This window comes from Syzygium oleosum, unplaced genomic scaffold (assembly GCF_021117445.2).
Source record: "Syzygium oleosum isolate NSW1041296 unplaced genomic scaffold, Sole_v2.1 Sole_v2.04, whole genome shotgun sequence".
Lineage (NCBI taxonomy): Eukaryota > Viridiplantae > Streptophyta > Magnoliopsida > Myrtales > Myrtaceae > Syzygium > Syzygium oleosum.
This window is the reverse complement of record NW_026607488.1, coordinates 362,803-380,877: the sequence shown is the minus strand read 5'-3', so window position 1 is coordinate 380,877 and position 18,075 is coordinate 362,803. Positions and strand designations below refer to the sequence as shown.

General features: G+C 39.7%; 2 protein-coding genes across 3 annotated transcripts; one reads left to right on the top strand and one right to left on the bottom strand.

The window, feature by feature from the left end:
* Positions 1-705: 705 nt before the first annotated feature.
* LOC115684584 (ATP-dependent 6-phosphofructokinase 7-like) lies at positions 706-6,593 on the bottom strand. Its single transcript, XM_056310848.1, has 13 exons — positions 6,238-6,593; positions 6,027-6,073; positions 5,874-5,913; positions 5,450-5,512; positions 5,221-5,358; positions 4,123-4,281; positions 3,949-4,002; positions 3,687-3,755; positions 3,474-3,603; positions 2,787-3,052; positions 1,914-1,962; positions 1,675-1,829; positions 706-1,141 (listed from the first exon to the last, which is right to left on the bottom strand). Exons 1-13 carry the CDS (start codon positions 6,454-6,456, stop codon positions 938-940), a joined length of 1,593 nt encoding a protein of 530 aa, XP_056166823.1. The 5' UTR covers positions 6,457-6,593; the 3' UTR covers positions 706-937.
* An 896-nt stretch (positions 6,594-7,489) lies between these two features.
* LOC115684583 (mitochondrial-processing peptidase subunit alpha-like) lies at positions 7,490-16,086 on the top strand. 2 transcript variants are annotated; one of them, XM_056310921.1, is made up of 13 exons: positions 7,490-7,652; positions 9,026-9,268; positions 9,388-9,684; positions 9,790-9,957; positions 10,086-10,253; positions 10,353-10,433; positions 10,611-10,677; positions 11,092-11,189; positions 14,288-14,360; positions 14,445-14,515; positions 14,645-14,694; positions 15,569-15,676; positions 15,769-16,086. In XM_056310921.1, exons 1-13 carry the CDS (start codon positions 7,614-7,616, stop codon positions 15,851-15,853), a joined length of 1,548 nt encoding a protein of 515 aa, XP_056166896.1. In that variant the 5' UTR covers positions 7,490-7,613; the 3' UTR covers positions 15,854-16,086. The 2 variants fall into 2 exon arrangements, with proteins under 2 accessions (XP_056166896.1, XP_030465227.1); XM_030609367.2 differs by having other exon boundaries at positions 15,569-15,681; positions 15,773-16,086.
* Positions 16,087-18,075: the final 1,989 nt, after the last annotated feature.

The window sequence follows — 18,075 nt, the reverse complement described above, 5'->3', positions numbered from 1 at the left end:
GGACATGTCTGTAGGCAACGAGTTCGGTTTTCCATTATTGCCTACCTCTGGCTTTCTTTGATATAACCTCAACACAAAATAACGAAGTGACTTCCTGCATGGTTAACTTAGATGAATCGGCAGAACATATGAAGTTTTGGAGTTTGTATACTCATTATTTTTTTCGTCACACGAGAAACCATTCACTAGTGAATAACACCGGCTTGCGTGACATCTGTTTTCAAAATTACACTACATGTATCAGCTTGCCAAAGAGAGCCACTTCTGTCTGATTTCTGTTCCTCGTCCTCTTCCATATGTACCAACAAGTGCTATAGATCAGTATCTCGTAGAACTCCTTTTATTTGATCTATGACCCATTTACTCGTGCGTAGTTTCTTGTTCCTCTTCCATACTTTGCACAAGAGTGATGAAGAGGTTAATGACAACGGGTCAGTTTGATTTCTCCCCTACTTGAACGACAGCACGAGGACGGCGAGTTGGAAAAATGATAGGACGGAGTGCTGATCTGTGAATGGTTTCACCAGGCTTTCCAGTTCGACTAGTGTAAACTAATCCAGTTGCATGAGTAAGTGATGATGAACAAGTCAAAACTCAACAACCTCCATTTTGGTTTCGACTTCCTAAACACAAACTGGCTGAGGGGTAAAACTAATTTTTTAAAGGATGATCAGGAATTTCTTCTTCTAAGGAGCTCAGAGAATATTTGTTGGCAATAACAGATTGATACACCAGCAAAATCACGAATTCAGAAAGACAGGTTCAACAAGGGAAGGATTTTCGACCCCATGCACGTCACCAGCTGAGCAAAGAAACATAAAAGATCGTAGCGGTAACAGCAGACTCATTGATTTGGGCAATGACGTCGCGCCCATATTACCTACGTCAGGCTAAAGGTATAACTTGAAATACACTGCGTTTGAGCATAAGATCCAGGTCAATTGCAGCAGATCTCTTTCTTGACCAAATTACTCATATCCTGGTTGGACGGGTTATCTAAGGACTGGGTTGGTGCCTCATCTTCTCTCTTGTCCTCGATAACATCTTTGGCGGTCAGAAAGCTAGGTTGGTTAGTCGACGACAGAAGCCGTGCCCACATTCTATCAGTTATCACAACTTTGTTTTGCTTCTCGGTAATTCGCTGCAGAACAATGAAGAGAACCATCAGTTGACTATAAGAATATCCAGTCTTCTAAGTAACTAGAGTGATTGGGTAGTCATATGATCCGTTAGTTTTCTTTACTTCTTTTGATCAGTAAATGCATATGCAGGATCAAAGCTTATCAGCTTAAACACGAGAGAGCGTGTAGAAGGTGGAAATTTCTTGAAAGCAAACAGGACCATGGTTTGCTATTCTCTGCATAAAGCATACTAGATGGTGGTAAGTAACTCACTGGTAATCATCACAAAATTGAGTCGCCGAAGCAATAAGTTTCCAGAATGTTAAAACAACATTTAACATAGCTATAGAAGGAAGCACGGGCCCATTCAGTAGAAGAAATTTTTTCTTGTCTCGGTCTGGATTCAAGATCAGACGGGTTGAAACTAATTGCATACTATCAGCTAATCATGTTTCTTTATTGCTTTCAAAATCTGTTTGCTGTCACCATTCACTGAAATGAACGACAAAGGTAGGCATCCTTCTTTTATGAAAATGGGATAGAATGAACTTACATAGAAAGGTATGTACGAATGTCTTCCATTGACCAGCCCACTTGTGAAGCCTGTATAACCTGCCATTGCTCCATGGACTGCACTTTGAGCAAGAAGCGTGCAGTATACATTGTCAGAGGCATTGCTGGGGACAGCCCGGATCATGTAAGTAGGGTCTGCCGGACAAAACAGAGAGGAATGTTGAATGAAGTAGTCATTTCCCAGCCTTTCTAAAATAAGAGAGTAATAATATTACTAACCTATAAATTTGAGATTTATGATCATTTTATTCTTCTTGGCGAAATGCTCCTGCCAAAACGGGAAAGTCTTAAGGAGTTTTCAAGATATAGTGTGAAGTCCAGCATCAGAAACAGATGATGCGGAATGAGGAAGTGTCATCTGATTAAACTGTCTCCAAGACTATTTATAGCATTTCTTCAATACTTTCTAGAGAAAATTAAGATTGTTATGAGTGAAGGTCAAACATTATGTATGTTCCTCATCCAACAAAGCAGAGCTTTGACTAGGATTCTAGCAAATAGGACTATTGGTATACGGCCTCTGAAGCTCCATGTCATTGAAGAGAAATTTATAATTGTGTTGTAAAGAGGCAATAAATCATGAGAGCCAAACACAAGTTACAAGATAATGAGTTATATGAACGACTATAAGTTCCGTAATGAACACATGGTAATCCTGCTGGTAGAGAAAACAGACATAGGAGTAGATTGACATGATAATGCAAGAGACAACGCCAATATACTAGACATATACACTTTCGACTATCTCGGGAACATGCTGCATCATTGAAGCAAGATGCTCCACCTAAGTCACATGCATCATCCTATTGAACAATGGTCACTAGGATGTTCGAGCACAGAGAAAGTTTAAGAAAGTTTATCGGGTCACACTTAATAAATATATAAATAAGTCCAGCAGGCGTGATTAGAACTACAATCTACCAGCCAATAACAAAGCAAATACGGAATGAAACTAAATTTGAAAGACCCTTCAATGTTCTGATTGCTAAATCAGAAAAACAATCGCATGCAATTTCGAAAAGGGTGAAAACTCTCGGAAAACAATATGAGCTTCAAACTCATGACTGTAATTTAAGTAGAATAGTCAGTCACCTTGATCTTCTCCGATAGCCAAAGGCCAACATCTCGGAGAAGCTTGTTTCCGGAAGCATCCTTCTTATCTGCGGAATGCATGCTCTCACAAAGAAGCTCCTGCCCTGCACCTTCAGCAATGACAATAACCATGTGCCCATTTTCTTTGAGTCGTCTCTCTATATACTCAAAAAGTCCACCGGGCCCTTCAAGGTAAAAGGGCGATTCGGGAATGAGGCAACAATCAACGTCCCTGCTTGCAAGAGTAGCATACATTGCAATGAACCCTGCAGATTATTTGTATTTTAGCAGAAGAACAACATAAAACATTGAGTATAACTGGTTTGTTTAAGAAGCAAGCATATAAACTCATGGAAATTGCATTAACCTTGTGCTATTTCAAATGTCAATAGCAGCTTCTATTTGTCACCCATTGGACATTTGCAATTAAAAATATGATGGCCAAGAGTTTAAGCTGAATTTCTGGATGTTTATACTTGCAGGTCTATATGCTTTAAAAGGCACAATATTACAAGTAGATTTAAATCTTATCTTTCAAGTTCGTGTTGCTCTTTTTTTCCTTTTCTTTTCTTGATAAAACCTCTAATGCCAGTGAAAGATGTTAATTGAGTAGAAATTTTCATGATCAAGCTGCATCTTTGTATGGGATGATCATGGAAACTAAAGTGAGGGCATGTGGCAAATTACCGCTATAACGACCCATCACTTTCACAAGACCGATGCCATTCTCGCCACTTTCAGCTTCAACATGTGCAGCATTAATAGCGCGTTGAGCTTCTTCAACAGCAGTATCAAAGCCAAAGGACCTGTCTATGACCTATTTAAACAAGGAGGTAGTTCACAAAAAGGCTTTGAGAACCATCAACAGCAATTTCAGAGATTGGGCTGTGCATGAATTACCGGGATGTCATTATCAATGGTTTTTGGGATTCCTGCCACTGCTACCTTAAGACCACGCCTCTTAATTTCCTGAAGCAGTATAGTGGAAAAATTACATGAGAAAATAGAATAGCATGATTTGATTATTGCTAAGAAATCCAACCAATAACAATTTTGTACTAAATGAACTTAAGAAAGAAGCACATAAAGACATGTATGACTTAGCAACATTTATCCAGATGTGGAAATCACACCAATTAGTACTCTATGGTTTCAACTCTACCTCAAAAATGACAGATGCTCCCTTTTGAGTTCCATCTCCACCAATTATGTAAACCTGGAACAAGAGAGCTAAAGTAATTATTTCTGATGCACTGAAGAAGCAGAAAAAGGGTGTAACTGAATCCTAATGCAACTGTTAACCGAGCTTTCAGACTGATCAATATCTTAAAGAGACCTGATTTATTCCACGGTCTTGAATGCTGTCTACAATCTTTGAGGTATCATGGCCACCTCGTGAAGTTCCGAGGATGGTTCCGCCACGTTTATGGATATCATTGACTACTTTTGGAGTAAGAGGGACTGTATTTCGAGAATAAAAGCCCTTGTATCCACCCTGCAAAATATGTTGACCTTAGTATTAATGCAAATTTTTCTTTGGATAAAACTCTGGGCAATGACTTAGAAAAGTTAAACTGAGGAATGTAATGAACAATGCTTTGTCAGTGCAGCATGTGTCGACAAGCTAGGCTAGTTTTCTTATGAAAATAACATGGTTAGGTCAGGTTCAAGAATCGCCTCGAAAGCACGTGCTTCAAGTCAGAAAACATAGTGCTAATTGATTTTGTACCATTGAAGAAAAGAAACATATAACTGGTTTGATTAGCAAAAGAAGAAAATGGAGTGGGGCAGTTCATGCTGTTGCTGCAGAGTCATTCCAGGATATCTGGTAGGAATGGCATCACAAATGTGATTCTCAAGCCTCTGGTAACAAAACGCTCCTATGGGAGGCCAATCCATCGCAAGTGACAACCCCACAGAAAGATTAAAAGGCCAAGCTCTTCGTCTATCAAGCAACACACTTGCACTCAAAATGCCTCCTCAACCCTCTAGCACCTTTTCTAATCTACCCTTAGAGGTAGGATGTGCTGAGAGTCTACGTAATTCATTTATTAGGATGAAGATGGAAAGGCCTTGAAAGAACCTCTCGTCCCATTCTCCTTCTAAAATTTTAAACATGTGAGATTTTAACGACAAAGTTTGGGGCCTCAAACCAAACAATGGAGTGAGTCATCATGATAGTATTTCCATGCTAACTTGACTGAAAGAATGGGTATTGATACAATGCACTCCCTGGTACACTAAGCCTGCAACTTCTCCCTGCTTTTAAAGGGAAAAAGAAGGAAAGAAAATCTCTCTCTCTCTCTCTCTCTCTCTCTCTCTCTCTCTCTCTCTCTCTCTCGATTTTCACATTGAACCTCACTCTGCTTCTACTATGGATAACATTTTAACACTGCTAGAAAGGCAACAAAGAAGAATTGACACGATTACTTACATCTATTCCAAGAACTTTCTTCACACCATACATGTGGTACAATCCACACACAATTTCCCTGATGACGGTGTTGAGCCCTGGACAGAGACCTCCGCATGTGACAATACATGCATGAACCTCATCTGGCTCAAAATAGACCTAAAGTTCGTTCAAGAATAGCTGTCAGCTCCTCAGCAATAGATATCCCAACCTACATACCTATTTTCATGCTCAAGAAACACTGGCATACCTTTTGCCGAGGTCCAGCCCGTCGAAAATGTAAACCTCTCGGACCGGTTTTGTGGGCAATAACCTACAAAATGGAGTCCAACCTGACTAAGTAATAATAACTAAGAGGAGCTTTTGCATCCTGAGCTAATGCATCTATAACCTCTAAACTGTAACAGTCGCTAAAGGGGCATTATATGATTCAATCTTTGAATTAAGCTGACAAGTATACAGCATGCCTAGTCTTTCTGGTGAAGACACCGATAAAAATTCAGCAATTAGAGTTATTGAGTTGTAATACTTCAGTTATTACCAAAACAATGAAACCAAACTCTGTTTCTGAAAAATCAAGGGCATGGCTAATTACACTGAAATTCTTTCACCACCATCGAATGAGTATACGCAAACAAGCAGAGTGAATAAAGAATTTGCAAGCATAAACCGACCTTTTGGGTAACAGTGTCATCATCGTGAACGAAATACTGCCTGGTTCGAGACGTAACAGCGTGTTATTCATGATGAGGAATGGTTTGCTGCATTCACGACTAATAGCAGCAAGTTTCACGTGAATTCACAATGAATAAAAGAAGGGAACTCACTTCACGACGCAATATGCAGGATGGTCTTGCAAGGGATTGCAATGAGTCTGCCAGAATACGTGATAACGAGAATCAACATGAAGGGTAATGTTAAAAAGAAAATGAAACACACACAAAAAAAAAAAAAAAAAAATTCTACCGGGTGTCTATACACACGTGCATGAACATGAACAAATCATGCATAAAGCTAGAGGAGAAGCGCGCGACGTACAGGTAGATCGGGAATGTAATCTGAGAAATGAGGGACGTCTTCGAGCACGTAACCGGCGTCGCCGGTGACGATCTTCTTCGAACTGCTGCCCATCCTGCTCACGTAGGCACCAATTTTGGCCGGTTTTTTTTTAGTCCAGACGGCGAACAACCTCGATATCCGAGAGCAAAAGCTCGGTCGTTCGTTTCTACAGCTCGTCGTATCACTCGCGGCGATCATCGTGGTCGAAGTGGTCGGAGGAGGGCTTTAATGGGTCGATGCGCGATGCGCGAGAGACGGAGTGAATGTAATCCATTCGAATGGAGAGAGAGAAGCGAGGCCGGAGGAGAGAGAAGCAGCGACCGCCATGAAAGTAGGAGACAACTGTTTGAACCCAACATAGCACGTTGAAATTTAAAAAAATCAATTAAATATTAGAAAAAAACATTTACGAGGAGACGCCATGCAAAAGAGAAAGGGATAATCATGCAATGGTCCATCAACTTTGCCTCAATATGTAATGCGATTTCTGAACTTTTTAATTTGTTCAATATCGTCCCTAAAATTTTGGTACAAGTGCAATTTAGTCCCTAAACTTTATAAAAATATTCAATATTATCCTTCAATCAATTCAAGGTCATAGACAACTTTGAACATTTTTATGAATATGTACCAAAAGTTGAGGGATTACATTGAACGGTTTTAAAGTTTAGGGACTACATTGCACATTGGACTAAAGTTTATAGACCACATTGAATAAATTAAAAAATTCGGAGGCCATATTACATACTTGATCAAAATTCAAAAATCATCTGTATCATTTTTCCAAAGAGGAAAGAAGCTCACGAGGACATTGAATTAACTGGACTTGCTCTTGGGTAGGGCACTTATACGTGTAATTGGCTTCTCAATTCTGAAAGATCTACTTGTATTTCATTTATGTTTGATTAAGTTTTCTCAATTTATTCTTGAATTGTCTTTTTTTACTAAAAAAAAGTTAGCCATCGACCGACGGCTACATTTTCTTGTCTTTGACCAACCGCTACAACATTAGAAAAATAGGTACACGTTGGGCCATTGGGCGGCCATCGAAGCGATTCGTCAAGTTGAGCGGGCTTGGGAATCTGGGCCATGCCCGGCCCAATGGGCCTTAGAATCTTCCGATTAGGCCCGGCCCGGACCGGCCCGTGGAATCGATCCGCCGCCTCGACCCGAGGCCCCCGGCCAGCGAACCGGTCCAGGCGGTATCCAGTTAACCAGTAGAAGTGCTTCTCCCCCGCAGCTGGAAGCACAAGACTACACACATTACAGAAGAAGAAGAAGAAGAAGAAGAAGAAGACGAAGACGAAGAAGACGAGGAGGAGGAGGAGGTAGGGGGCGGACGCAGAAGACCGAACATGTATCGAGCAGCAGCTTCGAGGCTTAGGGCTCTGAAGGTCAGTTTCCCTTTCGTCCCTTCGAGAAATGACGAGCCTCTGATCGATCGACGCTGATTTTGCGCCGTTCTTGAATCCCCGATTCGGCTTTTTTGACTGGACGAGCTGTTCGTGATGCACTCGTTGGTACCTCAATGCGGGTGCTTCGAATCCTCCTGTCTTCGCTTTGATTGTAGAACCGCTTCGTTGTTGTTCGTGGGGGATGCTTGGGGGAAGTTCTAGCGATTAAGCGAGAGCGGAAGCTACGATTTGGGGTTGTGAGGTTGGATTGATTTGCTCACCGATTTCGAGGGCTTAGCAAAACCCCTTGTGCGATTGACGGGAACGACGAACGCCGTGTCCGAGAGAGATTGGAATGTTGGGGTGCTCCTGATTTTAGGGAGTGCCCGGTGACTCGAATCGGAGTTTCGATTCGGCCTCGCGTGAAATTCGAAGAGATCGGATAAGAAAATGTGACAATCATGGGGTTTATGGTTGAAATCCTTCTTGAAATTCGCGATTGGTTGGCAATGCATAGACCATTCTATCGGTCTAGCTTCCAAACTCCGAAGGGATATGATTTCGCATCTTGCGCCTCCAAGCTCGTGTTCCTTGATCAGAAGCCTCAGCCACAATCTCGAATGTTTGTGGACCGCAATGTCAGTGCAAACTGCCCGCTTCATCCATGCTTTGCTTCCATCTGGTCTGAGATTACACTCCTGAATGGCTGTCCTCTACCTGCCTTGCAACTCCAAGCATATTGCTTCTACCGTACCATGACCATGTATACATAAAGATTAAAGACCCATTGAACCCGAGTTTCTGTGCCTTGCAGTTCTTCATTGCGGCATTTCCAATGAAATCTGGTTTCTTGCCGCGCAACAATTGGCTTTGGAAATGGCGTTTAGTAATTTCAGTGGAAGCCCGATGTTTCTTTGGTATGGTGAAGATGTGGAGACGAAATTTAGTTGATAAGTCCCCCCATAGCTGATTCCACTCAAAAGCTTAAGTTATGGAGTTACTGACAACTATTTTACATTCTCCCTTTTAATTTTGGACGATATGCATAGCTTGCTGAGTCAATGATCGATAGCTGGTCCGAGGGGATGATCAACCATGCGGGGACTGAGAAGAGTCCAACTCAGAGTCCCAATAGAGAGTAGCAGCCCTTGTCATGTTCTCGTTCACTGTCACGCAGATACCATCTTTCTTGGTAGATGGAATGTGGTCAAAGAAGACTAAACACCTTCTAATTTGCATTTTCTTGTAGTGTTCCCTTTGAATTTGCTTAGCTGGTAGACCTTGCTTCATTATATACGTTCTGATAAGCTATAGGCCTGTCTAGAGTCTGGCCATGAAAAAATATTTTGTAATTTGCTGTATCTTTTTTGTAGGGCCATGCTTGCAACAAGCAGTTGGTGAGATCTGCCAGTGCCAGCACTGTTGCGACAAAATCCTCATCTTCAGGGGGCATCTTGAGCTGGCTGACTGGTGGGAGCTCCAGTACTTCGGCTCCCCTTGAATATCCACTTTCAGGTGTTGACCTTCCACCACCATTGCCAGATCATGTTGAACCGGGTAAAACCAAGATTTCAACTCTCCCAAATGGCGTCAAAATAGCCTCTGAAACATCCACAGTAAGTAGGCTTTCTTCATTCTCGTTGTGCAGCTTTGTGTTTGCAATTTCTCCATTCGAAGGGCACGACCTTGTTCAAACTTATTTGACAAAGTTGTGTTTGCTTGTTTCGGTTACCAGAATCCTGCTGCTTCAATAGGTTTATATGTTGATTGTGGCTCAATTTACGAGACCCCAATCTCTTCTGGAGTCACACATCTCTTAGAACGAATGGCCTTTAAGACCACAAAGAACCGTAGCCATTTACGCGTCATCCGGGAAGTGGAGGCAATTGGTGGCAATGTGCAAGCTTCAGCTTCTAGAGAGCAGATGGGATATACCTATGATGCCCTGAAGACTTATGTTCCTGAAATGGTTGAATTGCTTATTGATTCTGTGAGGAACCCTGCATTCCTTGATTGGGAGGTCAATGAACAGGTGTGTTTTATTACATCTTTGGTTTAACTGCTGCTATATTTTCCTTTAAATTCGGTAGGTTGTTAAATGATATAATGCTTTTCTTCTTATATCGATCATTTCCAGCTTCAAAAGATCAAGGCAGAGATAGCTGAAATCTCAAATAATCCACATGGCTTGGTTATAGAAGCACTTCATTCCGCTGGTTATTCCGGTGCATTGGCCAATCCTCTTTTAGCCCCAGAGTCTGCCATAAACAGATTGAACAGTGCAATTTTAGAGGAATTTGTTGCCGTAAGTCCTTGGGAATTCAGTCTGTAATTCATACTATGTGGCTCAAGAACTGAAGTTTTTCGTTTTTGGTTAACTGCTTCTTCATGCGGATTTTGCTGTTAAAAGTGATATGCATACAAAACTTCCAGGAACATTATACTGCTCCTAGAATGGTGCTTGCGGCTTCAGGGGTAGAACATGAGGAACTATTGTCAATTGCCGAACCACTATTATCTGATTTGCCAGGTGTACCCCGTCTCGAGGAGCCGAAATCTGTGTATACAGGAGGTGATTATCGTTGTCAAGGTGAATCAGGGGTGCGTATGATTATCTTTCTCCCACGATTTTCTTGTAGCTCTGCTGTACTTTTCGCTTTATATTTTTGAAACTATGATTTATTTTTCTTTTTATGTTAGAGAACCCACTTTGCTGTTGCATTTGAACTACCTGGCGGATGGCATAAGGAGAAGGAAGCAATGACTTTGACTGTTCTTCAGGTCTTAATACTGGTTTTTGTAATTGCTGTATGGGATTTGGTTTGGTTTATCTTTCTAATGTCTCCAGAGAAAGTGTGGTGGGCTTTTACTATTAGTATAGGAACAGAAATGAAGAAATAACAGAAAATCCTTTTATATGGGTTTTTGACAATTTTTGTCCATTTTGTGTTTTTGTAGATGCTTTTGGGGGGTGGTGGATCCTTCTCTGCGGGTGGTCCTGGGAAGGGAATGTATTCGCGGTTATGTGAGTCATCATTACTTTCTTGTCTTTTTCTTTATATGTTATAAGAAATGGAGCCTTAGCGCAACGGTAAAGTTGTCGCTATGTGTGACCTAGAGGTCACAAGTTCGAGTTGCGGAAGCAGCCTCTTGCAAAAATTGCAAGGTAAAGCTGTGTATATCAGACCCAAAGTGGTCCAACCCTTCCCTGGACCCTGCTCATCACGGGATCTTTTGTGCATCGGGCTGCCATTATCCTGTATTATTCTGTATATGTTACAACAGCACTTGGTCCATTTAACTTGGTTTGGAATCTGGTGCATATCCTTCTATGTTCGTCTCATTGAATTTATTAGTTACTACATTTTTCTTCCATCTGTTTTATTGTGCATTCGATTTTTGGGTTGTTAATCATATTTACATGATGTATATTGAGCAGATCTTCGTGTTTTAAACGAGTATCCCCAAGTTCAGTCCTTTTCAGCTTTCAGCAACATCTACAATAACAGTGGCATTTTTGGCATTCAAGCAACTACCGTAAGCCCCTTCTTGGAATTTTTTTCATTCTGTGATAGTGTGGATATTCTTTTCCCTCACTGTGCATGCGACTATCTTCTCCTGCAAGGGGTGCTCTCTTATGTAATGAAGCAAAGAGGCCCCTCACGTGGAGAAACTCATTATATGTTCTGTAAGAACTTGAGAAAGAGTGAGCAGAGAAAAAAGGACTGGATAGCTGCATAAGTTAGAGACTCTGTGTTTTGCAAAATGGTCTTGAGAGGTGGAGGTACATTCCTTTTATAGGACTGAAGGTTTTGTGTACTTGATGAAGGTGAACATATATTGAACTCGCATTTTAGGAGTATTAGCAGCTATTGATATGACTGTCATGTATATAATGGTGGCTGTGGATGGCCAAAAAAAGGTACAATATGTACGATACTAGTTGGCTATGGATATGATGGTGTGGATTACATAAAGTGAGCTACAACAATGGTTAGAAGGTATACCATTACTAGGGATAGGAGACATGTCATAAAGTGACCGTGCCATATTCCTCTTGAGATGGACTTGGAAGAGGGTGACATGTCAAGTTGTCGCTTAAGGTCTGTTTTCGTTGGACTATCCTGGTTGTATACTACATCTTCGGTGTTAATATGTGATATTTAATTCTTCTTTGAAATTGCTTCTTGTTAGAAAGTCCAACCCAAAAGCTTAAGCTATTAGGTGGAGGGAGACCACATGAATATAAAGAGCATTCGGGACCTGTTATCAATCGATGTGGGATAATACTTCAACACCCACACTCACGTGCAAGCCGGATTACAAGCAGCACGTGAAATTTTGACTACGCACATTCGCAAAAGGGATAGCATTGGCTCTGATACCATGTGAGAAAGTCAAACCCAAAAGCTTAAGCTATTAGGTGGAGAGAGACCATATAAATATAAAGAGCATTTAGGACCCGTTGTGAATCGATGTGGGATAATATTTCAACATTTCTTTTTCTTTGTTTTTTGAGTAGATAGGCACTTCCAGCATTGATGATTTAGCTTAGGTGTCGTCAAACTCTACATGAAATCTTGAGAAATTCCAGAGAAAATAGCATATTGAACAAGAAAGGTCCTTCACAAGATGGATGACTTAGCAGGAAGTCTCGTGCAACCATGGATGTCATATTTAGGAAGTGTTCTGACTAGCCTATTTTGGAAGTACTAAAACAATAGCTAGAGTTGCTTTCCCTCATGCAATTATAATTTTTCAAAAATATGATCATAATATCATTCTAGAACCTAATCCTGAAAATGAACTGTTCAATAAGGAATATTTTCATCATTGCTTTGAATAAAATTTTAGGTTGTACTTTGCCATCACTTTCTCCTTGTCATCACATTCTCCCACACTGCATGGTCACCTGCTTCTTCCTTTGATATTCATCGACCTACTTCAAGACTATTTTGTGAATAGAATAAGTTGATGCTATCCATAAATTTTCCTTATCTTTTAGTTCTTTTTAGGTCCTTTTTAGGGTGCGAATGATAATCATTCTGTTTCTGTCTAGAACTAGTTTTCTGGTCCCAGAAACAGGTTTGGAACAAAAACCCGTTTGGTAACGCAATTCCATTTTTCTATTTCTGGAACAACTTTCCGTTCCAGAACTAGTTCCGGACCAAAAATCAGAACAAAAAAAAAGTAGGTTTTCTGTTTCTGGACGAGAAATGAAAACCATTTCTAAAAGAACCTGTCTTCTCTCTTCAAAACACATCTCTTCCTAAATTTGGCCCCGGTCTAACCTAGTCGGACCGATTCGAACTGGCTCGGTCCGGTTCATTCTCGGCGGGAAAATAAAAAAAAATTCTAAAAAAATCATAAAAATTAGAAAATTCAGAAAAAAATAAAATATAAAATCCAGAAAATTCATAAAAAAATTTAGAAAATCCGGAAAATTTCTAAAAATCACAAATTTTTTTTCAGAAAATCCATAAAAATTGAAAATTTCCAGAAAAATTCATAAAAATTGTAGAAAATAAAAAAAGTCAGCTTTCGGGAAAATAGGAAATTTGGTGAATTTAAAAAAAAAAAAATCAAAAATCAAAAATTTCAAAACTTCACAGGATGGCGTAGAATACCTGTGGCCACCCACTTTAAGTGAAATTTAAATTTTTTGAGGTGTCCAAATGGTATTTTTGAAGACTCCTTAGTTTCTAAAAAAATGGATTTTTGTTCCGGAAAATAGAAATTTGTGTTGTTATCAAACGGGTTTTTGTTCCAGGAAATAGAAATTTTATGCTGTTATCAAACGGGTTTCTGTTCCAGAAATAGAAATTTTTGGTCGTTATCAAACGGGTTTCTTTTCTCAGAAACTCGTCCCGTGAACAGAAATAGAAAAATATATTTCTGTTCCAGGAATTGTTTCTGGAACAGAATGGTTATTATTCGCGCCCTTATTGGCTAGAATATGCTAGTAATAGGATGTTACAATATACAGGGAAAGTGATCTTTTCCCTGTTTTTGCTTCTTTTTATGAAAAACATGCCTTGGCAATCTCATGCAAGTGGTTCCTGGTAGTGGTGAGCATAATATAGGTCAACCTGTTGAAATATACCAAACTGAACCATTTTAGCGGTTTGTAATGGTTTCCAAAAGTTGAAAACCAAACCATTGAAAAACTGTATTTTGCATATATGATATAGATCATAGTTGTCAATGCTTGTTGTCATTTTTTTATTAATGTTTAAGGTAACATCCTGAAGAATATCGTATTTTGTGTTCAATTGGACTTTTGTTGGTCAATTTGGATCAAGATGCTTGGATTGATACATATTTCTCTGATGGTGATATTGGAAAAATTTTAGTGAAATGCAAATGTCTTTTGGTCACGGTTTGGTTCGGTTGGCTTCCAATGAGTAAAACGGTTTGGCTTGAGTTTTTATCGAACCATATATTTATGGTTTCGTTTGGTTTAGCCTTCAAATCACACCAAACCGCACCATGCTCAGCTCTCGCTCCTTGGCTTGATTGTGCCATTTATCTTAAGAATTTGCAGCTCCTTTTTGACTTGCATTTTTTATGTGTTGTGGTCCTTTTTCCTTATTTACTAATTATGTACTTAAGGAACTTAACTTTCTGGCTTTCAGGGTTCTGATTTTGCAGCCCAAGCCATTGATATTGCGGCGAGGGAGCTTATAGCAGTGGCAACACCAGGAGAAGGTTGAGTGCTGGGCCTTTATGTTGATAGTGCTTTTTCTATAGTGTTTGTTCTGAAAACTACTGAGTACTTTATTTTGCTTACAGTTGATCAGGTGCAGCTGGATCGTGCCAAACAGTCAACGAGGGCAGCCATTTTGATGAACTTAGAGTCCAGAGTATGTGAACATTGCCTCTTACTTATTTCCTCAGCATTATGAACTTAGTTGTTGACTGAAGTTGATGATGTATATCCATCTCAAGGATCAGTTTTTGCATTGTTTATTAACTATCTTATTTTCCTTTAGATGGTTGCGTCAGAAGATATAGCCAGACAAATTTTGACGTATGGTGAGAGGTAAGACCTATGTACAGACTATGCTTCTATTTCCTGATGAGTTATCTTTACATCTTTGCATAAGAAACTCTGAAATTTGTTTGTTGCATTACAAATCTAATTTATTCAGTTATATGTTTTCTAGTGTTTCTCGTGGAACAGAGTTTCAGGTCTTTTGCTGATGGGGTAGCAGGACAAATATCCTTAGAAAAAAGTTTCTAGTTGTAGGATAAGTGTTGGAGGCTAGGTGAATTTGTAGTCTACGTGCCAGTTCTAGGTGAATTGTTTGTGATTTTTGGGACCATGGGATTCAGTTGCCTTCAAGGAATCAGATGGAATTTCCTAGATGATGGTTATGGGTTTTACTTTTTTGACTCATAAGCATCCTGGAAATATGCTTCTCTTATCTAGACTGAGAAAAGAATTACACCTTGGAGCTAACTGCCCTTTCAAGGTTTGGAGAAAGCTATGTGCATGTTGCAGAAACTTGCCTGTCCCTGTAGATTTCTGGATCTTTTGGGTTGGATCTAGGAACTTGTTCTGGAGATTTTAAGACTGGCATAATGATCCCACATGCTGCTGGACTAAGATTTTCTTTGGTGTCTGCACTTGGGAATTTGCTGGGATCTTTGTTAACTTTCTATTCTATGATTCTTCTGACTTTTCAGTCCATGGCAACTGGCAAGCTCTTCTGACATGTTATTAGTTTATGATGATTTGCTGGTTAGATTGTTCCAAAATGCAGTCTTCACTGCAGTAATCATTCTTTGATTCTCGGTGTGTACCTCATGTTGCTTTTACTTGCATATTGCATATCCTGTGTATTGACTATATGGTCATCTTGTTTCTGAGAATTTCTCGGTCATCTGAAGGAGGTTTCCTTTGTTCATTCCAGGAAACCTGTAGAGCATTTCCTAAAGGCTGTTGATGAAGTAACACCAAAGGATATTGCTTCCACTGCCCAAAAACTCTTAAAATCCCCCTTAACAATGGCATCATATGGGGACGGTAATTTCCATGGTTGCAATTTTCTTTTCTGGATTCTCAGCTTATGCGCCTTAGTCTATCCTAACATCGGAATCCCCCTTTGCTTTTGCAGTTATTTATCTTCCAACTTACGATTCGATCAGCAGCAAGTTCCATGCGAAATGAGGATCGACTGTGCGGGCTCGTGACGTGATCTTGTCGTTATAGTTTATCCTTCTTTAACAGTGCATATCTTCGAGCTCTCTTTGCCACATTTCTGGTGAAAAATAAGGGAGGACTCTGATTCTTTGTTGAACAATAATCAGTGAAACAGGGAAGCAGCAGTTCATGCGGGAGATTTTTGTTGGAGGCCTAGATTGCCTTATGCTGTCAAGTCTTCTGGTTTACTTATTATTTTTCTTAATGCTCATCTGATGTAATTTGGTAGATGCATCTTCTTTTTGAGCTTATCCTACAGCTACCTCAAGCTCATGAAGCTTCATCAACGAGTTATTTCGTGATATTTTGTGCAATGTTTTAGATCTAATGATATTTTTCTTAAACAAAATCTCGGCAGAACTCTTGACTCGGATGAGTTATGTATCACTTGGCCGTCGGCGTTGGCTTGTCGCCGTTTTTAACATTTACTAATGTTTAAAGCAAGTGCTTGAGACTCTTGATTATTGACTCATGCATGGAAAATAGAATGCACTTTCAAGGGCCAGCCAAATTGTTCTAGTCATCCCTGTGATACGCGGGCTGAAGTACGAAGACACGACAGCAATAGCCAAAATGGACTTGTGAAGTCGAGTACCATGTACAGTGGGATGAGATTTACGCTGTGACTTAGGAAGAAAAATGACAGGCTTGTTTCATCGGATCGGCACATTTTGTTAAGTTATCTAAACAAGACTATGCATAGGTCCTGCAGACAATATAATCCAAGTCTTGGTTGACATCCTCAAGTGGAAAATTCTGCCTCCATTCTGAGTGTACCACGCAAATTATTTCACATTCCAGCCTTCTGCTTCTATGATGTGGCTTTTAAAGAAGATCACTACAACTCATGCAGCTCCAAATTTTGCGGATCATCAAACGGCAACTCATTGATCAATGACTTTGATTATTCAACAATTTTAGGAATTTCCTATGGCAGCGGAATTAATCAATTTTATAAAGGGTGCCAAAATATAATTTCGAAATCAGGAGTTTTGACTTTCATAGCCATCTTCTAGCAAGATATATAATAGTCTTGTAAGGAAGCTCAGGTCTGTGTCAAAGTTTGAAAATGGAGAGGAGACTTTACGAATAGGAGGCTAAAGGAGATACAGCTTCCTTGCTGGCCGTGCTAAGAGATGATTCATAGTTGGGGTCTTAATTTATTATAGCGAGACTCCTCTATAGATAGCAGAGGTGGTCGGGCTAAGACACATGAAATTTGGAGAAATTATCAAAAAAGTCCTAAACCTATTGTAATTGTGCCAATTCAATCCTAAACATTTTTTTGAGCCAAATCAGTCTTAAAACTTTTGCATTTGTGCCAATTCACCGACGCTAACGTGAAAATATTTTTTATTTAAAATTTTTAATTATTTATTTCTCTTTTTATTTTCTTTCTCTTTCTCTTTTTTTTCCTTCCTTCTTCCTCTAGCCAGCTAGGTCGATCTCGCCCACCCCTGGCGAGGGCTCGACCTCACTGGTCAGAGGAAGAAAGAATTAAAAAAAAGGAAAAAAAAAATTAAAATTTTTCAAAAAAATATTAAAATATTATTAAAAATTGTTTACATTAGCGCCGGTTGTGTCACGTCAGCGTCAATCGTGCCACATCAGCGTCAACCGGCCAAAATTGGTCATATGGACTGAATTTACACAAATGCAAAAGGTTTATGACTCAATTGGCACAAACCTTTTGCATTTGTGTAAATTTCTGAATTGATATAATTGCAATAGGTTTAGGACTTTTTTAGTAATTTTCCCCCCGAAATTTTCGATGCAATTCTTAATCGGAAACCCAAAGTCACTAAAGAGCAGTTAAAGGGTACTCACAAACTGCGAAGAAACTGTTGAGTATTGAGGTGGATATGTGCATTTTACACTTCACAGCTTTGATTATTTTATATGGATTGCCATCAAGAGGATATTTTCTCGAGAAGGACCTAATTCTCCATTCTTTACGTTTTTTTTTCCCTCCATTCTATAATTTTTAGGAATTACTGTCTATTCGAATATTAAATATATAAACTCATAAGCAAACAATAATTATTATTAGTCTTGCTCCGTCTGATTGTCCCCCAGTCCCGTAATTTTGTGTAAATCCCTACGAAGCTACAAGCTGTGGTAGGACAAGAAAATAGGTTATAGATTGTTGACAGACGAGACTCCAGGTTCTTCTAGTTTGATAGCCCAGCAGCTGATCTTCCCAGAGAAGCGCAATCA

What these genes read in the sequence shown, in the direction of transcription:
- LOC115684583 (XM_056310921.1), top strand. Translation starts at nt 7,614, where the DNA reads ATGTATCGAGCAGCAGCTTCGAGGCTTAGGGCTCTGAAG. An exon ending in AGTGGCAACACCAGGAGAAG is followed by an intron (nt 14,361 to 14,444) that starts GTTGAGTGCTGG and finishes TTTTGCTTACAG; the next exon opens with TTGATCAGGTGCAGCTGGAT. An exon ending in TGATGAACTTAGAGTCCAGA is followed by an intron (nt 14,516 to 14,644) that starts GTATGTGAACAT and finishes ATTTTCCTTTAG; the next exon opens with ATGGTTGCGTCAGAAGATAT.
- LOC115684584 (XM_056310848.1), bottom strand. Translation starts at nt 6,456, where the DNA reads ATGATCGCCGCGAGTGATACGACGAGCTGTAGAAACGAACGACCGAGC. An exon ending in AGTGATGGGTCGTTATAGCG is followed by an intron (nt 3,053 to 3,473) that starts GTAATTTGCCAC and finishes AATAATCTGCAG; the next exon opens with GGTTCATTGCAATGTATGCT. An exon ending in CATAAATCTCAAATTTATAG is followed by an intron (nt 1,830 to 1,913) that starts GTTAGTAATATT and finishes TTTGTCCGGCAG; the next exon opens with ACCCTACTTACATGATCCGG.